We start from the raw sequence: 19,895 nt of genomic DNA, 5'->3' as shown, positions 1-19,895 counted from the left end.
GGTCAGGATGGTCTTTATCTCTTGACCTTGTGATCCACCTGCCTCAGCCTCCCAAAGTGCTGGGATTACAGGCGTGAACCACCGCGCCCAGCCCATCTTTTTCTTGAGACAGAGTCTCACACTGTCAGCCAGGCTGGAGTGCAGTGGTGCAATCTTGGCTCACTGCAACCTCTGCCAAAACCAACTTCTACCGAGTTTCTGAGTATTGTAAGTTCAAGCTGATGGCTATATATAATCCATATCTTGAATTTTTACAATCTTTCTGTTTCCCTAATGATTTTATCTTATTTTTTATAATAAGATTGGGTCTTGCTATGTTGCCCAGGCTGGTCTCAAACTCCTAGGTTCAAGCCATCTTCCTGCCTCAACCTCCCAAAGCACTGGGCTTACAGGTGTGAGCCATTACATCTAGCCCCAAATGATCTGTAATTTTTTTTTTTTAAGACCAAGTCTCGCTCTGTCGCCCAGGCTGGAGTACAGTAGCATGATCTCCGCTCACTGCAACCTCCACCCCCTGGGCTCAAACAATTCTCTTGCCTCAGCTTCCTGAGTAGCTGGGATTACAGGTGCCCGTCACCACGCCTGGCTAATTTTTGTATTTTTAGGAGAGACAGGGGTTTCACCATGTTGGCCAGGCTGGTCTCAAACTCCTGACCTCAGGTGATCCACCCACCTAGGCCTCCTAAAGTGCTGGGATTACAGGCATGAGCCACACTGCGCCTGGCCAGTTTTTTGTATTTTTAATAGAGACAGGGTTTCACCATGTTGACCAGGCTGGTCTGGAACACCTGACCTCAGGTGATCTGCCCACCTTGGCCCCCCAAAGTGCTGGGATTACAGGCATGAGCCACCGCTCAGGGCCTTAAAGACTTTTTTTTTAATTAAAATGAGCTGTGTAGCTGGGCATGGTGGTGTGTGCCTGTAGTCCCAGCACTTTGGGAGGCTGAGGCAGGAGGATTGCTTGAAGCTAGGAGTTCAAGACCAGCTTAGGCAAAAAAGTGAGACCCCATCCTAAAAAAAAAAAAAAAGCTATTGGCTGGGCATGGTGGCTCACGCCTGCAATCCTGGCAGTTTGGGAGGCTGAAGCAGGAGGATCCCTTGAGGCCAGGAGTTTGAGACCAGCCCAGGCAACATAGTGAGACCTTGTCTCTACGGAAAAAAAAAAAAAATTAGCCAGGTGTGATGAGGCACACCTGTAGTCCCAGCTACATGGGAGGCTGAGGTGGGAGGATTGCCTGAGCCCAGGAGTTCAAGGCTACAGTGAGCTACGATCATATCATGGTATTCCAGCATGGACAACCAAGTGAGACCCTGCCTTTGAAAAATAAAAAACAAAAAGCTGTGGCAATATCCTTTGAGGACATGAACATGGAATGGGACTGCTGCGAGTCCCAACTCTCCTGCATTCCCTTGTGGTACACCCAGCAAGAAAGGGCCAGCACCACAACAGTCAGGCCCAAGCTTGCAATGGCACCACCCTCCACCCAGGGCCCCCAGAACCTGAAGCTCCAGTATTCTGGGAGTCCCTGAGGTAGCTGGATCCTTTCGCGGCAATGATGACCCCTAGACCTGGAGAGCTGTGCAGGTCACCAGCCTTCAAGGTACAACTGGCTTTAAGCTGGATCTTTTGGGAAGCTTACCCCCTAGAGTCACAGTCTATCATGTCGTCAAAGTAGGTTTTCACAGACTACTTCTGCAGAGAGAGCCCAACCTCCTAGACCACGAGGCAATGCTGTTATTCTCTCCAGCCCCAGCCATCCCTCTCTATAGTGCCACCAACTGTACTTCTAAACAACCCACAGACCTAGTGTCTCCCTTTTTCAAAGCCTCTTTCCAGGGCATACTGTTCCCCTGAGGGAAGAAAACAGGCCTACCAATGGCTGATTCCCACTCTTCTTAGCATCAGGCTCTGGATTATACAGAAAAGGTTTCCAGGCCAGACAGCAAATTTCCTAAATGCACCAGGTCTCTTAAAGGTTGGCCTGATAGCTGTAGGTTGGATTCTTCCTCATAGAGAAAGAAGCTTGGAACATAGGCAGGACTCAGCCCACATAGAAACCACCTGCAAAAGAGGAGCTTCCACAACTCTGAGTCCTAGAAACATAATTCCTGACACAAATTCCGTGACAGTAAGCTAGTAGAAATCCACTTACTTTCTTTTGGAGCAGGAATTTTGGAGTTGACGGATCTCCGTTTTTGTTTCTGAAAAACAAATCAAATTGTCACAATATATGGCTCTTATCAATTCTCAAGGGCCTATCCTGGGCCCATGTATTATGCTAAAATGCCAGACAATCAATCAGCAAAGAGCCAATAAGCAAAGTGAATCCTCTGGGGCACTGGCTGCAGCCAGATGACAGGCACCTACCTGGATTGTTACATTTTCCTGCAGGGGCAGATTGTCCTTTGGATGTAAGGGAAGAAGCTGTAAGAGTTCTGGGTTTATTGCAGCCACATCATCAAAATCAATCTGCAAGGAGCAAGTAAAAGTTTCAATGAAACAACATTGTTCAATCCAAATACATTTCTTTTTTCTTTTCTTTTTTTCTGAGAGAGTCTCGCTCTGTCACCCAGGCTGGAGGGCAGTGGCGTGATTTCGGTTCAACGCAACCTCCGCCTCCTGGGTCCAAGCAATTCTCCTGCCTCAACCTCCCGAGTAGCTGGGACTATAGGCGTGTGCCACCAAGCCCAGATAATTTTTGTAGTTTTAGTAGAGACCAGGTTTCACCATGTTGGCCAGGATTGTCTCAACCTCCTGGCCTCAGGTGATCTCACCTTGGCCTCCTAAAGTGCTGGGATTGCAGGTGTGAGACACTGTGCCTGGTCCCCCCAGGCTGAGGTGGGAGAATCGCTGGAATCCAGGAGGTGGAGGTTGCATTGAGTTGAGATTATGCCACTGCCCTCCAGCCTGGGCGACAGAGTGAGACTCTGTCTCAAAAAAACACAAAAACATTAAAAAAAAAAAAAAAAAAAAAAGTCGATAGGGCTACCCCTAAATTCAAACTTTACCAGCTTTAAGTTCCACTAAGTATGAATAGCTATAAAACAAATAGTTACTCCTTAATAATGGTTTACCATCTAGATGGATATGGGTTTCTGATTTCCAAGCCAATGGTAGACGTCAGTGATGAGAATAAGGTGAAGAGGAGGGCAGACAGGCAGGCAAACTGTTGGGTACTCCACAGCAGATCTAGGCCACTTGGCTCCCCTGCTGTTTTGCTGGGCAGTGAGGTCCTGCTGGGCACAGCCCCCTAAGCACCTCTTGCTGGCTGACACGGAGGAGGAAACAAGTTCTAACTGTCTGGTGAGAGTCCAATGGAGGCCCTTTAGGATCTTATGGGCAGGGGCAAGTTCCCGACAGCTACTACCTAACCCTAAGACTACCTACATTTTCTTCTGGGCCCAGAAACTTCTTCCCCAGTTATGGCTTCCTGCCCATGCCTTACCTATTTCCTGTTGATGCCTGCAATGAGGTCACAATTCTAAGTTTACATCATCAGAGTCCTGCAATCCTCCAGGAACAACTCAAACTTCACCAGGATAACTTTACAACAGGTTCAGACATATCAAATTTGTCCCAACTTGTTATTTGTATTTTAAAATGTGATAGAGCTGAAGCATGTACTCCAGGGTGAGGGCTTTACTGCCTAGATACGAAACCTGCAGTTATTAGCTGCCTATTCAAGCATTTGTTAGGCACCACGAAGACAGCAGCCTGCAAGAGGAAAGTAGTCAAAGATGCATTACGACATATGTAGGCCGGGCACAGTGGCTCACGCCTGTAATCCCAGCACTTTTGGAGGCTGAGGCGGGCAGATCACCTGAGGTTGGGAGTTCGAAACCAGCCTCACCAACATGGAAAAACCCCGTCTCTACTAAAATTACAAAATTAGCCGGTGTGGCGCACGCCTGTAATCCCAGCTACTCAGGAGGCTGAGACAGAAGAATCGCTTGAACCCGGGAGGCGGAGGCTGCAGTGAGCCGTGATAGCGCCATTGCACTCCAGAGCAACAAGAGCAAAACTGTCTCAAAAAAAAAAAAAAAAAAAAAAGCCAGGCACGGTGGCTCATGCCCGTAATCCCAGCACTTTGGGAGGCCGAGGAAGCTGGATCACGAGGTCAGGAGATTGAGACCATCCTGGCTAACACAGTGAAACCCCGTCTCTACTAAAAATACAAAAAATTAGCCAGGTGTGGTGGCAGGTGCCTGTAGTCCCAGCTACTCAGGAGGCTGAGGCAGGAGAATGGTGTGAACTTGGGAGGCAGAGCATGCAGTGAGCCAAGATCGCGCCACTGCACTCTAGCCTGGGCAACGGAGCGAGACTCCACCTCAAAAAAAAAAAAAAAAAAAAGGGATAGAATCACTAAATGCAAAAGCTGGCAAGCACTTCAGTAATCACACTTCTATCCACATTTCTGGGACAGCCACAGACTATTGGTACACACCTCCCCCATTTCCAACCCCTAAACTACAGAGAGCATAAACAACAAGGAAAATCAGTTTTTTGTTTTCTTGTTTTTTGAAACAGAGTTTCACTCTTAGCACCCATGCTGGAATGCAGTGGCATGATCTCAGCTCACTGCAACCTCCACCTCCCGGGTTCAAGTGATTATCCTGCCTCAGCCTCCCCAGTAGCTGGGATTATAGGCACGCGGCACTATGCCCAGCTAATTTTGTATTTTTAGTAGAGACGGGATTTCACCACGTTGGCCAGGCTGGTCTTGCGCTCCTGACCTCAGGTGATCCATCTGACTCAGCCTCCCAAAGTGCTGGGATTACAGGCGTGAATCACTGTGTCCAGCTTTTTTTAGACGGAATCTCACTCTGTTACCCAGGCTGCTGGAGTGCAATGGCGCGATCTCAGCTTGCTGCAACCTCCACCTCCCGGGTTCAAGCGATTCTTCTGCCTCAGCCTCCTGAGTAGCTGGGACTACAGGTGCCTACCACCATGCCCGGCTAATTTTTTGGATTTTTAGTAGAGACGCGGTTTCACCGTATTGGCCAGGCTGGTCTTGAATTCCTGACCTCGTGATCCGCCCGCCTCAGCCTCCCAAAGTGCTGGGATTACAGGCATGAACCACTGCACCCCGCAAAAAACAGAGTTTTAAGCCTTGCTCTGACAATCAGCTGGTTCTCATGTTGATAATTCAGGGTGAACATCCCAGGAGAAAGGAATAAGCGTGTAAGAGCAGCAGGGAATTAGGCACAGTCACAGAGCAGTAAACCACCTCATTTGCCAGGGGATAGGATATGTGGAAGAAGAGTGTGTGGTACAAAGAAAAAGGGTGATTGGAATCAGAGCTCAAGCCAGGCGCGGTGGCTCATGCCTGTAATCCCAGCACTTTAGGAGGCCAAGACGGCCAGATCACTTTAGGTCAGGAGTTTGAGACCAGCCTGGTTAACATGGTGAAACCCTGTCTCTACTAAAAATACAAAAATTAGATGGGTGTGGTGGCAGGTGCCTGTAATCCCAGCTTCTTGGGAGACTAAGGCAGGAGAATCGCTTGAACTTGGGGGATGGAGGTTGTAGTGAGCCAAGATTGGCTCACTGAGGGAGATCGTGCCACTGCACTCCAGCCTGGTGAGAGTGAGACTTCGTGTCAAAAGAAAAAATATCAGAGCTTGAAAAGGCCTGAATGCACCATTAAGAAGTTTGGATCTTATTCCAAAAGCAGTATTTGATCTGAGGTAAGACAAGGGATATATTTCTGAACAAACAACAAAAACAAAAAACGAATCACAAAGGACTGATAATAGCTGGCTGAAAGGAATTTTAGGAACCTCTTGATTCTTTAGCGGCAGATAGTATTCAATCCTTTTATCTCTCAAATATACCACCTAAATATCTCTACTATACGTACTATGCTAAGCAAGCTTTTTACATGTTTTATCTTTTTTACTTATATTTTTTTGAGACAGGGTCTCACTCTGTCACGCAGGCTGGAGTGTTGTGCCTCACTGTAGCCTTGAACTCCTGGGCTCAAGCAATCCTCCTGCCTTAGCCTCTGGAGTAGCTGGGACCACAGGCGCAAGCCACTATGACTAGCTAATTGTTTTTTATTTTTAGTAGAGATGAGGTCTTGCTGTATTTGCCCAGGCTGGGCTCAAACTCTTGGCTTCAAGAGGTCCCCCTGCCTCAGCCTCCCAAAGTGCTGAGATTATAGGTACTGTGCCCAGCTACATGTATTATTTTATTACGCTCCATGGAAGAGGGTCCAAGAGTCTGTCTCCTTCACCTCTGTATCCCTAGCACCCCGTAAGTGTCTAGCATTTTGGAAGCAGTCCAAAATATCTGCTGAGTAAATCCTCACAACAACCCTGTGAAGTAGACATTATCATCATCCTCACTTTATAGATGAGGAAACCAAACTTCGAAGAGGGGCAGAAACATGCCCGAGAACACAAAGCAGTGGCAGAGCCAGACTAGAATCCAGATTTTCTTTTTTTTTTTTTTTTTTTTGAGAGGGAGTCTGGCTCTGTCGCCCGGGCTGGAGTGCAGTGGCCGGATCTCAGCTCACTGCAAGCTCCGCCTCCCGGGTTTACGCCATTCTCCTGCCTCAGCCTCCCGAGTAGCTGGGACCACAGGCACCCGCCACTTTGCCCGGCTAGTTTTTTGTATTTTTTAGTAGAGACGGGGTTTCACCGTGTTAGCCAGGATGGTCTTGATCTCCTGACCTCGTGATCCGCCCGTCTCGGCCTCCCAAAGTGCTGGGATTACAGGCTTGAGCCACCGCGCCCGGCCCCAAATCCAGGTTTTCATACTCCTAGCCCAGTGACCTTTTCACTACACCACAATGCCGCTAGAACAGAAGTGTCTTAGTCACAGTGCTCTCCTCAAAATCCCCACTGCCTACAGAAGAAAACCTAACCAGCTCAGTGCCAGACACGAAGACCTTTGTCTCCTTTTTCAGCTGTTTTGCTGCTGCCAAGCATCCTGGGCCCTGCACTGCTTGTGGCCAGGTTCTTCATGGTCCCTGTGTGTGCCATCTTGCTGCTTCGGCTAAGCCTTCACACTCCACTCTCCAAGCCCAGCCCATTCTCAGAAAGTTTCCACCTCTGAGCTGCTCTAGCAATGCTCATCTGGGCCATTCATCACAAGTTGCCTTTTGTTATTTGGTGATTCAGAAACGTATTTTTGTCTCCTCAGCCAGGTTATTGATTTCATTCACCTAACTGATATCACAGGTAGTGTTCATGCAGAACCTAGCTTGGGCAAGCAAAGTTTTCTAAAACCTAAAATTTTGTGCAGTTTGCTTTTTCTTTTTTTTCGAGACGGAGTTTCACTCTGTTGCCCAGGCTGGAATGCAGTGGCGTGATCTCAGCTCACTGCAACCTCTGCTTCCCGAGTTCAAGTGATTCTCCTGCCCCAGCCTCCCAAGTAGCTGGGATTACAGCCCTGTGCCACCAGGCCCAGCTAATTTTTGTATTTTTAGTAGACATGGGGGTTTCACTATGTTGGCCAGGCTGGTCTCAAACTCCTGATCTCAAGTGATCTGCCTACCTCGGCCTCCCAAAGTGCTGGGATTACAGGTGTGAGCCACCATACCAGGCTACAGTTTGCAGTTTGCTTTCTACAGACATACCAGAAAACGATTGATTGCTTCAATTTAGAATGGACCTGACTAAATAAAATCCCAATGCATCTGGAAGGGGACCATTCTTTTTTTTGACAAGTCCTTATTCTGTTGCCCAGGAGGCTGGAGAGCAGTGGCACAATTTCAGCTCACTGAAACCTGTGCTTTCCCAGACTCAAGCAATTCTCCAGCCTCAGCCTCCAGAGTAGCTGGGACCACAGGCATGCACCACCATGCCCGGCTAATGTTTTTTTGTATTTTTTGTAGAAATGCGGTTTTGCCATGTTGCCCAGCCTGGTCTTGAACTCCTCAGCTCAAAGCGATCTGCCCGCCTCGACCTCCCAAAGTGCTGGGATTATAGATGTAAGCCACTGTGCCCAGCCAAGAAGACCAATTATTTTTTTTGAGGAAAGGTCTCACTCCGTCATCCAGGTCAGAGTGCAGTGGCTCGATCATGGTTCACTGCAGCCTCAACCTCCCAGGCTAAATCGATCCTCCCACCTCAGCTTTCCGAGTAGCTGGAACCACAGACGCAAGCAACCACACCCTGCTAATTTTTTATTTTTTGTAGAGACAAGGTCTCAACATTTTTCCCAGGCTGGTTTCGAACTCCTGGGCTCAAGCAATCCTCCAGATGAGGCCTCTCAAAGTGCCAGGATTAGAGGCAAGAGCCACCGCACCCAGCCAATTTTTTTTTTTTTTTTTGAGTCAGATTCTCACTCTGTCGCCCAGGCTGGAGTGCAGTGGCACAGTTTCGGCTCACTGCAACCTCCACCTCCTGGGTTCAAGCAATTCTCCTGCCTCAGCCTCCCGAATAGCTGGGATTACAGGCTAGTACCACCATGACCGGCTAATTTTTGTATTTTCAGTAGAGACAGGTTTCGCCATGTTGGCCAGGATGGTCTCGAACCCCTGACCTCAGATGATCCACTCGCCTCAGCCTCCCAAAGTGCTAGGATTACAGGCGTGAGTGAAAAGAGCACAGCATCAGAACCTAGGCTCTCACAGATTCCACTTCTGCACAGATCCTTTATGTAGGAAGGCATTAAATGTGGTAGAGGAATTCTCATAGAACCTACCTCTTTGCCCTTTGTGGCACCTCCTTCTGCCCATTCCACTGAAACACAGGATTTCTCCAAGTTCACAGTCCTTACATTGGCACTGTGAATTAAACCTATAAAGTATGAAAAAACCAGAGTTACCCTCTCTTTCCTGAGAGCTTCACTTTTAGGATTCCACAGAGATTCCCAAAGTGGAGTTAACCTGAAGGAGCAGGCGGCTGCCTTTAAAAAACAAACAAACAAACAAACAAACAAAACTAAGAGAAATAAATCTCCTGGGCTTCACCTTTAGAATATCCACAGTGAGGTGGGCAGGGGACAGGTTTCTAAATTGAGCTGCATGGGATAAGGATTCACCCCTACTCAAAAGAGAGCCTACAAAAAAAAAGAGAGCGGGAGCCTACAGAAGAGAACACACAAAAGTATGTTTGAGCAGAGGATTCCTTAAAGCCCTTAGATGAACTTTTCCTCAACATAGCATTAAGGATCTGGCCCTCTTGGGGTTTTCCTAACTCACTTCTGGCGGTCATATCTGTCCATTTCCCTAATGACACGGGTATTAGACGTGCCAGAAGTGCGGTAGCTGCTTAAGCAAAAGAGAGAACGACTACAAGCTGCTCAAGAGCAGGGATCTTGTCTGTCCCGTTAACCCTAAGTCCCAGTGCCTGACATACTGCAACTGTGCAATATTATTCCAGAGTAGAGGGGCCAGGAGACCGAGGTCCCCATAAGAGCAGGGCATTTTCCGGGGAGAATTTTGGAAGGGAAGTGAATTTACAAGCCCCAACTTCCCTGGGTCTACCAGCCTTGGAGAAGGTCCGCCCACTCCCGGGGGACAGCGAAAGGGACCCACGTCCAGCGCAGACTCTCACCCGTGTAGGGAAGAATGACTGCCAGTGCAGAGACCAGGAGTTAGTGCGTGTGAAAAGGAGGGAGGGAGAGAAAGAGAGTGAGAGCCCATTTGTGTGTCTGGGGAGAGGCAGTAATTTCCGTCGTCTCACCGCTCACGAGTCCCCTTGACCTAGGGACCCCGCTCCTCACCATTACTGCGTTGGATCTTGATGGCGAGACCGGGAAACAGGCGGGCCTGAAGCGACGAGTCCATGGCCATTCGGAGGGTCAGCAAGGAAAAGAAACGCGCAATGCCAGGAAACCTCAATTCCGCTAACCCTAGGAAGTCTTAACGCCGCGTAAACCGCCGCAGTTTAAATCCCGCGCGCAAGCGTCCTTAAAACGTCATCCCGCTGTCCCCGCCCTCACTTCCGCCGGTCAGCGGCGCCCTGCGGAGCCTTGGGGGATACGCAGTTCCGAACCGTCTTCCGACGCCCGGCACCGCCCATGCGTCTGGCCACACCCCCGAGCGCTGTGCCTCCTGGGAACTTTGGCGCTCCGCGGGGTCTGGGGCTCCCGCTTCCTGGTATTGTGTTTGGTCATCTAGTACAGCCGGGTTCCCGAAAACTGGGAAACTTCGGTATGTATTTCAGAGTGAGGGCTCTGGAATCCTACAGACATAGGTTCGAATCCTAGCTTCTTCAGTTGCTAGTTCAATGACCTCGAGCAAATTGGAGACTTGGCCGGGCGCGGTGGCTCACTCCTGTAATCCCTGCACTTAGGAAGGCTAGAGGTGGGAGTGATCGCTTGAGATCAGAAGTTCGAGACCAGCCAGGGCAACGTAGCCAAGACCCTGTTCTCTAAGCAAAATAAAACCACAGGTTAGAAACTTGACTTAGTTTTTCTTATTGCACAGTGGAGAAGCATGTTTCGTCATTCAAGGAGTTACGTATAAATTTCCAGGAAGACACGATTCACCAGATATTTATTGAGTGAATGTCTACCACGTGCTAGGCATGGTACTAGGAAATGGAGATAATAGTAGTCAACTAGGCACACAGTTCCTGTCCTCTTTTTTTTTTAATTAGAGACAGTGTTCTTGCTGTGTTGCCCAGGCTGGTCTTGAATTCCTGGGCTCAAAGATCCTCCCTCCTTCGCCCCCCAAACTGCTAGGATTACATATGTGAACCACGAATTCCAGCCTCCTGTTCTTGACGATCTGCCTGCCTCAGCTTCCCAAAGTGCTGGGATTACAGGTGTGAACCACTGTGCCTGGCCAGGAAAGGTCTTGTTTGAAGAACTGATGGCTGGAAGGCAGTGGGGGAGAGGAACATCAGAAGAAGTTGAAGAGGTGGGCAGGGGCAAAATCATTGAGCATCTTGTGGCCTGTAGTAGTAATTTTGGCTTTTATGCTAATGAGAAGTCATTGAAAAGTTTTAAGCAGGGGACTAAGAAGATCTGATTTACATTTTACTTTCTTTTTTTTTTCTTTTGAGACAGAATTTCACTCTTGTTGCCCAGGCTGGAGTGCAGTGGCGCGATCTCGGCTCACTGCGACCTCCACTTCCCGGGTTCAAGCAATTCTCCTGCCTCAGCCTCCAAAGTAGCTGGGATTACAGGGATGCGCCACCATGCCTGGCTAATTTGGTATCTTTAGTAGAGATGGGGTTTCACCCTGTTGGTCAAGCTGGTCGTGAACTCCCGACCTCAGGTGATCCACCCGCCTCCGCCTCCCAAAGTGCTGGGATTACAGGTGTGAGCCACCGCGCCCAGCCTACATTTTACTTTTATGTCAGTCAAACTTGCTGTTGTGTGGAGAGTAGAGGTGAAAGGGGCAAGACAGAGTGCAGAGAGCACTTAGTAGGCAAGAGATTATGCTGGCATAGGCCAGGGTGGTGATACTGGATTGGAAGTACGGCTGAGAGAATTGATTCAAGATACCCCATGTTTGGGAAGTGAAGTGAATGGATTTTGCTGATGGATGTGAATGACAGGGTTGGTCATGGATGACTCCTGGTTTCTGGCTAGAGCACCTGGCTGCATGATGGACCATATACTGAAAAGGGAGAGTGGGATTGTGAAGGAATGAGTTGGGGGTTAAGTCCAGGGTTTCATTTTGTTCATTTTGAATTTGAGATGTCTACAAGACATCTGAGTGTAGGTGTAAACTGAGCAGCTGGATGTACAAACTGGGAGCTAAGGTAGAAGTCAAAGTGAGAGATTGAGATTTGGCAGTCTGCGTTATGTAGATGATATTTGGAGTCATGAGCTGAATACTATCTAGGAAAAGAGCATAGATGGAGATGAGAAGAACATGTATACTTAAGCCATGGGACTTGCCAATATTTTGAGGTAGGGCAGGGGAGGAGGAGCCAGCAAAGGAGATGGGATTAGGGTGGTTTGAAGGGATGAAGAAAACAAAAGAGTTGGGGGCAGTTCCTTAGAAGTCAACCGATGGAATGAAGAAGGTGAAAGTAACTCTGGAGAGCTACTCAGAGGCCAAATAAGATGAGGACATTTTAGTATCCTTTGGATTTATTAGCACCTAAGTCATTGCTGACCTTTTGCAGTCTTGGTGAACTATTGAGGGTGAGAACCAGACTAAAGAGACAAGAATAGATGGAATATTGTTTAGGGATATGCTGTGGTTTGAATGAGTCCCCCAAATTTCATGTGCAGGAAACTTAATCCCCCAATTCATATATTGATGGCATTTGGAGGTGGGGCCTTTGGGAGGTAATTAGGATTAATAAAGTCATCAGGATGGGGCCCCACGATGGAATAGTAGCTTTATAAGAAGAAGAGGGACTTGAGCTGACATGCTCTTGCCCTGTCACGATGTTATAGTGTCTGCCATGTTATAATATAGCAAAAAGGCCCTCACAAGATCCAAGCACCATGCTCTTAGACTTCTCAGCCTCCAGAACCATGGATGAAATAAATTTATGTTCATTATAAATTACCCAGTCTCCAGTATTTTGTTGTAGCAACAGAAAATGGACTAAGCTGGATGCAGTGGCTCATACCTGTAATCCCAGCACTTTGGGAGGCCAAGACAGGCAGTTGCTTGAGCTCAGCAGATCCAGACCGCCATGGGTGACACAGTGAGACCCCTATCTCTGCAAAAAATACAAAAATTAGCTGGGTGTCGGTGGCACATGCCTGTAGTCCCAGCTACTCAGGAGGCTGAGGTGGGAGGATCACCTGAGCCTGGGGAGTTCGAGGCCACAGTGTGCTGTGATCGTGCAACTGCACTTCAGCCTGGGGAACAGAATGAGACCCTGTTTCAAACAAAAAAAGGAAGGTGGGCCAGCTGTGGTGATTCACACCTGTAATCCCAGCACTTGGGGAGGCTGAGGCAAGAGAATCACTTGAGGCCAGGAGTTCAAGACCAGTCTGGCCAACATAGCGAGACCCTATCTCTACTAAAAATACAAAAATTAGCTGGGTGTGATGGCACACGTCTGTAATCCCAGCTACTCAGGAGGCTGAGGCACAGGAATCGCTTGAACCCAGAAGGCGGGAGTTGCCAGTTGCAGTGAGCTGAGATCGCACCACTGTACTACAGGCTGGGTGACAGAGACTCTATCTCAAAAAAAAAAAAAACAGAAAAAAGGCTGGGCGCGGTGGCTCACGCCTGTAATCCCAGCACTTTGGGAGGCTGAGGCGGGTGGATCCCAAGGTCAGGAGATCCTGGCTAACACAGTGAAACCCCGTCTCTAATAAAAATCCAAAAAATTAGCCGGGTGTGGTGGCACATGCCTATAGTCCCAGCTACTTGGGGGCTGAGGCAGGATAATTGCTTGAACCTGGGAGGGGGAGGGTGCAGTGAACTGAGATTGCGCCACTGCACTCCAGCCTGGGCGACAGAGTGAGACTCTGTCTCAAAAGAAAAAGAAGGTGGCCAGGAGCCAGTTGTGGGGAGCCTGTGACTGCAGCCAGAGTGGAAGAGAGTCAGACACCCTGACATGCGGGGGAGGCTGAGAGAGAGCTCTTTAGTGGTGCTCACCGTTGACCTTTCCTCCACATGCCACTCTTACCCCCCAAGGCCCTTGTGGGTCGTTAACTGCCCCATTGCCACTATGAGGCAGAAAACCAGCAGCACTGTCTCGGCGCCCTAGCCTGGCCAGGTAGGAACAGACCCGACTTTAAACATAATCCACTACCTCCTCCTATACTATGTATCCTGGGTTCTGGGCTTTAGTTTTCCCCTGTCACAATCACTGATGCCCCCAAGGTGATGTGAAGTCAAAGGGGGATACATTTGCAATAATAGGAAAACGACAAACTGAGAAACTATTTTTTTTTTTTTTTTTTTTTGAGACGGAGTCTCATTCTGTCACCCAGGCTGGAGTGCAGTGGTGTGATCTCAGCTCACTGCAAGCTCCGCCTCCCAGATTCAAGTGATTCTCCTGCCTCAGCCTCCCAAAATGCTGGGATTTTTGTTTTTGTTTTTGTTTTTGTTTTGAGATGGAGTGTTTTTTTGAGCTGGAGTGCAGTGGTACGATCTTGGCTCACTGCAACCTCCGCCTCCCGGGTTCAAGCGTTTCTCTTGCCTCAGAATCCTGAGTAGCTGTGACTATAGGTGCCCACCACCACACCTGGCGAATTTTTTTTTTTTTTTTTTTTTTTTTTTTTTTTTGAGACGGAGTCTTGCTCTGTCTCCCAGGCTGGAGTGCAGTGGTGCAAACTCGGCTCACTGCAAGCTCTGCCTCCCAGGTTCATGCCATTCTTCTGCCTCAGCCTCCCGAGTAGCTGGGACTACAGGCGCCCACCATCATGCTTGGCTAATTTTTTTTTTTTTTTTGTATTTTTTAGTAGAGACGGGTTTTCACCGTGTTAGCCAGGATGGTCTCGATCTCCTGACCTCATGATCCGCCCGCCTTGGCCTCCCAAAGTGCTGGGATTACAGATGTGAGCCACTGTGCCCGGCCTAATTTTTGTATTTTCAGCAGAGATGGGGTTTTGCCATGTTGCCCAGGCCTGTCTCAAAATCCTGACCTCAGGTGATCCGCCTGCCTTAGCCTCCCAAAATGCTGGGATTACAGGCGTGAGTCATCACATCTGGCCAGAAACTGGTATTACAGGAAGCAGAATTAATAGATCTGACAGGCCGGGCGCGGTGGCTCAAGCCTGTAATCCCAGCACTTTAGGAGGCCGAGGCGGGCGGATCACGAGGTCAGGAGATCGAGACTATCCTGGCTAACATGGTGAAACCCCGTCTCTACTAAAAATACAAAAAACTAGCCGGGCGTGGTGGCGGGCGCCTGTAGTCTCAGCTACTTGGGAGGCTGAGGCGGGAGAATGGCGTGAACCCGGGAGGCGGAGCTTGCAGTGAGCCGAGATCACGCCACTGCACTCCAGCCTGGGAGCACAGGGAGACTCTGTCTCAAAAAAAAAAAAAAAAAATAGATCTGACAGTCTGAAATAAGCATAATGGGCTGGGCATGGTGGCTCATGCCTGTAATCCCAGCACTTTGGGAGGCTGAGGCGGGCAGATCACTTGATCTGGCCAACGTGGTGAAATCCCATCTCTACTAAAAATGCAAAAAATTGGCCGGGCGCGGTGGCTCAAGCCTGTAATCCCAGCACTTTGGGAGGCCGAGACGGGCGGATCACGAGGTCAGGAGATCGAGACCATCCTGGCTAACACGGTGAAACCCCGTCTCTATTAAGAAATACAAAAAAAAACTAGCCGGGCGAGGTGGCGGGCGCCTGTAGTCCCAGCTACTCGGGAGGCTGAGGCCGGAGAATGGCGTGAACCCGGGAGGCGGAGCTTGCAGTGAGCTGAGATCGGGCCACTGCACTCCAGCCTGGGTGACAGAGCGAGACTCCACCTCAACAAAAAAAAAAAAAAAAAAGCAAAAAATTAGCCGGGCGTGGTGGCGGGCGGGCGCCTAATAGTCCCAGCTACTTGGGAGGCTGAGGCAGGAGAATGGCGTGAACCCGGGAGGCGGAGCTTGCAGTGAGCCGAGATTGCGTCACTGCACTCCAGCCTGGGCAACTGAGCGAGACTCCGTCTCAAAAAAAAAAAAAAAGAAATCCGGTGGTGTTTGTAGTCCCTATCTCACTTGACCATTCATTTGACATAGGTGACCAGTCCTTTCTTTTTTTTTTGAGACGGAGTCTAGCTTTGTCGCCAGGCTGGAGTGCAGTGATAGGATCTCGGCTCACTGCAACCTCTGCCTCCCGGGTTCAAGCGATTCTCCTGCCTCAGCCTCTCGAGTAGCTGAAATTACAGGCACATGCCCCCACGCCCAGCTAATTGTTGTACTTTTTTTTTTTTAAGTAGAGATGGGGTTTCACCGTGTTAGCCAGGATGGTCTCGATCTCCTGACCTCGTGATCTGCCCTCCTTGGCCTCCTTTTTTTTTTTTTTTTTTTTTTGAGACGGAGTCTTGCTCTGTCGCCCAGGCTGGAGTGCGGTGGCGCAATCTCCACTCACTGCAAGCTCCACCTCCCGGGTTCACGCCATTCTCCTGCCTCAGCCTCCTGTGTGGCTGGGACTACAGGCGCCCGCCACCGCGCCCGGCTAATTTTTGTATTTTTAGTAGAGACGGGGTTTCACCGTATTAGCCAGGATGGTCTCGATCTCCTGACCTCGTGATCCGCCCATCTCGGCCTCCCAAAGTGCTGGGATTACAGGCGTGAGCCACCGCGCCCGGCCCTTGGCCTCCTAAAGTGCTGGGATTACAAGCGTGAGCCACCACGCTCAGTCCTTTTTTTTTTTTTTTTTGAGACAGACTCTTGCTCTGTCACCCAGGCTAGAGTGCAATGGCATGATCTTGGCTCACTGCAATCTCTGCCTCCTAGGTTCAAGAGAGTCTTCTAGGGCCGCGCGCCGTGGCTCAAGCCTGTAATCCTAGCACTTTGGGAGGCCGAGACGGGCGGATCACGAGGTCAGGAGATCGGGACCATCCTAGCTAACACGGTGAAACCCCGTCTCTACTAAAAAATACCAAAAAAAAAAAAAAAACTAGCTGGGCGAGGTGGCGGGTGCTTGTAGTCCCAGCTACTCGGAAGGCTGAGGCAGGAGAATGGCCTAAACACGGGAGGCGGAACTTGCAGTGAGCCGATCCGGCCACTGCACTCCAGCCTGGGCGACAGAGCGAGACTCTGTCTCAAAAAAAAAAAAAGAGAGTCTTCTGCCTCAGCTTCCTGAGTGTCTGGGACTACAGGCACACGCCACCATGCCTGCCTAAGTTTTTTACTTTTAGTAGAGGTGGGGTTTCACCATATTGACCAGGCAGGTCTCAAACTCCTGACCTGGTGATCCGCCTGCCTCGTCCTCCCAAAGTGCTGAGATTACAGGCGTGAACCACCACACCCAGCCTTTTTTTTTTTTTTTTTTTTTTTGAGACAGAGTCTCATTCTGTCACCCAGGCTGGAGTGTGGTGGCACGATCTTGGCTGATTGCAACCTCTGCCTTTTGGGTTCAAGGGATTCTCCTGCCTCAGCCTCCCGAGTAGCTGGGATTACAGATGCCCGCTACTACGCCCGGGTAATTTTTGTAGTTTTAGTAGAGATGGAGTTTCACCATTTTGGCCAGGCTAGTCTCGAACTCCGGCCTCAGGTGATCTGCCTGCCTTGGCCTCTCAAAGTGCTGGGATTTTAGGCACCTGGCCTGACCAGCCCCTTCTTGCAACTTTTTTTTTTTTTTTTTTTTTTTGAGATGGAGTCTCGCTCTGTCACCCAGCCACAATGCCCGGCTAATTTTTTGTATTTTTAGTAGAGACAGGGTTTCACTGTGTTAGCCAGGATGGTCTTGATCTCCTGACCTTGTGATCCGCCCACCTCAGCCTCCCAAAGTGCTGGGATTACAGGCGTGAGCCACCGCGCCCGGCCCCTTCTTGCAACTTCTTTCTGCCCTTGGTTTCTGCGCTGGTTTCCCTCCTGCCTCCTCTTCTCCTTCACATGCTCCTTCTGCTGCACCTCTTCTTTATGTCCCTTTTCTCTTGGACCTAGCCTAGATTTTTTTCTCTCTTTCCTGAGTCATCTGGTCTGGAGTGGGGCCTGATAATTTGCATTTCTAAGAAGTACCCAGGTGCAATAGGTGTCTTTGCTAGCGACCCCTGAACAAAGTACCACAAAACTGGTGGCTTACACGACAGAAACTTGTTGTCTTGCAGTTCTAGAACCCTCATCTTAATATATTACATCTGCAATGATCCTTTTCCAAACAAAGTCACATTCTGAGGTGATGGGAATTAGGACTTCAATATATGAATTTTGGGGGTGGGGTGGAGGTGGGGGACACAATTCACCTGTAACAGGAAGTGATGCTGATGATGCTTTAAAACACTAATCTGGTCAGGCGCAGTGAGTGGCTCATGCCTGTAATCCCAGCACTTTGGCAGGCTGAGGCATGAGGATCACTTGAGCTCAGGAGTTCTAGAGCAGCCTGGGCCACACAGCAAAAACTTGTCCATATAAAAAATACAAAAATTGGCTGGGCATGAAGACACATACCTGTAGTCCCAGCTAGTTGGGAGGCTGAGGTGGGAGGATCACCTGAACCTGAGCCTGGAGATCGAGGCTGTGGTGAGCCATGATCCTGCCACTGCCATCCAACCTGGGTGACAGAGTGAGACCCTGTCTCCAAAAAAAAACCACACCAAACAAACAAAAAAAACACTAATCTGATCATATTCTCCTTTAAAGCTTTTCAGTGACTCCTCAATGTCCTTAAGGTAAATCCAAGTTAGCTTGGTATGGAAGGTCCATCAAGATGTGGTCCCTGTCATTTAGCCACTTGCCCTGTCACCACTTGGCTCACACTGCTTAGGGTGTCCCTCTGCCTAGAATGTCATCACCACCCTACTTTGGATCCTTTCATGCTTGGCACATGTCACTCACTGAACATTCTATTATCAGCGCTCATCACACGTGCCTGTCTCCTAGCACAGGATTTCCTAGTACTCAATAAATTTTTGGTAAATGACTGTGTGAATACAATTATTTTACGGCTCTTTTTTTTTTTTATTTTAAGTGCCAATTACAAAATAAGGTCACTTTTTTTTTTTGACGGAGTTTCGCTCTTGTTGCCCAAGCTGGAGTGCAGTGGTGCGACCTCGGCTCGCTGCAACCTTCATCCCCTGGGTTCAAGCGATTCTCCTGCCTCAGGCTCCCAAGTAGCTGGGATTGCAGTCATGCACCACTACGCCCGGCTAATTTTGTACTTTTTTTTTTTTTTTTAAGTACAGACGGGGTTTTTCCATGTCAGTCAGGCCAGTCCTGAGCTCCCGACCTCAGGTGATCCGCCCAAAATAAAGTCACTTTTTAGTTAGACCAGGCATCTATAGTTCTGAAAATCTGGCTTCTGCTCTGTCCCCTGGTGGTGGCCCAACGCCTAGAAAAAGTAATGAACTATTTAGGGTATTTCTGGAAACCGAGGAGGGGGTGGTGACTCAGCGTCATTTACATACCCACAATGCATTGCACACAGAACACGTCCTACTTTAAAAGGAGATTCTCCCTTTTTTCCCCTTTTTCCTTTGTCATAAAAACGAAGCTCCTTTCACACAATTGTCTGAGATAAAAACAGAAGTCGCTAGCTCCTTTGGGTTAATAGTAACCATTGCTAATCTAGTAGTGACCGTCACCCGAGGACTGTGTGCAACAATGGCAGGGTATACTCTGGTTTCTCTTCAAATCGTATAAATCTTTCGCCTTTTACTAAAGATTTCCGTGGAGAGGAACAATTCCGAGTCTTTAAACCAATTTTTTGAAAGGTCCCACGTTTGTGGGACTAATTAAGAGTGTTCAAAAGTCAGACAAAGATCGTTTGTATTTTTGAAGCAGTTTGCTCATTGCTGTGTGTGAAGTGGCATTTCGTTTGTTCATTCAGCTTAAACCATACTGTTATTGGGGGTGTCACTTATCTTTTTATAAATGGAGTTTTACTCATTATCTAGGATGGAGAACAGTGACTAATCTCTGCCTCCTGGATTAAAGGGATTTTCCTTCCTTAGTCTCCTTACCACATTGGTCAGTCTTGGCCTCCCAAAGTGCTGGGATTACAAGCAGAAGCCACCTTGCCAAGATTTAGTGTTTTTGTTTTGTTTTTAATTAATTCTAGAAACAGGGTCTCAGTGTGTCATTCAGTCTGGAGTGCAGTGGCACGATCATAGCTCACTGCAGCCTTAGAACTCCTGGCCTCAACTGATTCAAGCACCTCGGCCTCCCGTGAGCCACCGCTTCCCGCTTGGCCAGTTTAGTTTTTAAAGGTTTTTTTATTTTATTAAAAAAAATTTTTTTTTAAACTTATGATCACTTTAGCCCAGTGGTTCCTAGATTTTTGGATTTCCCAATTATTAAAATTTCCAGAAAAATTCTGGGGTACTATTTTTTACCATTATACAAAAGAAAACATTTCAAGACTAAAAACTAAAACCAAATGACAAAAAAAAAAAAAAAGAAAGAAAAAGAAA

At 48.6% G+C, this 19,895-nt stretch overlaps 1 protein-coding gene and 1 non-coding gene across 3 annotated transcripts in view; one reads left to right on the top strand and one right to left on the bottom strand.

Annotated features, from left to right (window-relative positions):
* Window positions 1–9,859, bottom strand: part of KIF2C (kinesin family member 2C) — a 28,187-nt gene extending 18,328 nt beyond the window's left edge. For both annotated transcript variants that reach the window (XM_025387632.1, XM_025387641.1), the window contains exons 1-4: window positions 9,677–9,859; window positions 8,654–8,748; window positions 2,369–2,470; window positions 2,154–2,202 (exon numbers count right to left, since the gene is read on the bottom strand). In XM_025387632.1, coding sequence (XP_025243417.1) covers window positions 2,154–2,202; window positions 2,369–2,470; window positions 8,654–8,748; window positions 9,677–9,746 — 316 coding nt within the window. In that variant the 5' untranslated portion in view covers window positions 9,747–9,859. The remainder of the gene's footprint in view (window positions 1–2,153; window positions 2,203–2,368; window positions 2,471–8,653; window positions 8,749–9,676) is intronic.
* Window positions 9,860–19,096: 9,237 nt separating this feature from the next.
* Window positions 19,097–19,215, top strand: LOC112615100. Its single transcript, XR_003117276.1, has one exon. It is a non-coding gene; the product is annotated as a U5 spliceosomal RNA (small nuclear RNA).
* Window positions 19,216–19,895: the final 680 nt, after the last annotated feature.

The sequence above is a fragment of the Theropithecus gelada genome, chromosome 1, assembly GCF_003255815.1.
Source record: "Theropithecus gelada isolate Dixy chromosome 1, Tgel_1.0, whole genome shotgun sequence".
NCBI lineage: Eukaryota > Metazoa > Chordata > Mammalia > Primates > Cercopithecidae > Theropithecus > Theropithecus gelada.
This window is presented reverse-complemented; position numbering and strand designations above follow the sequence as displayed.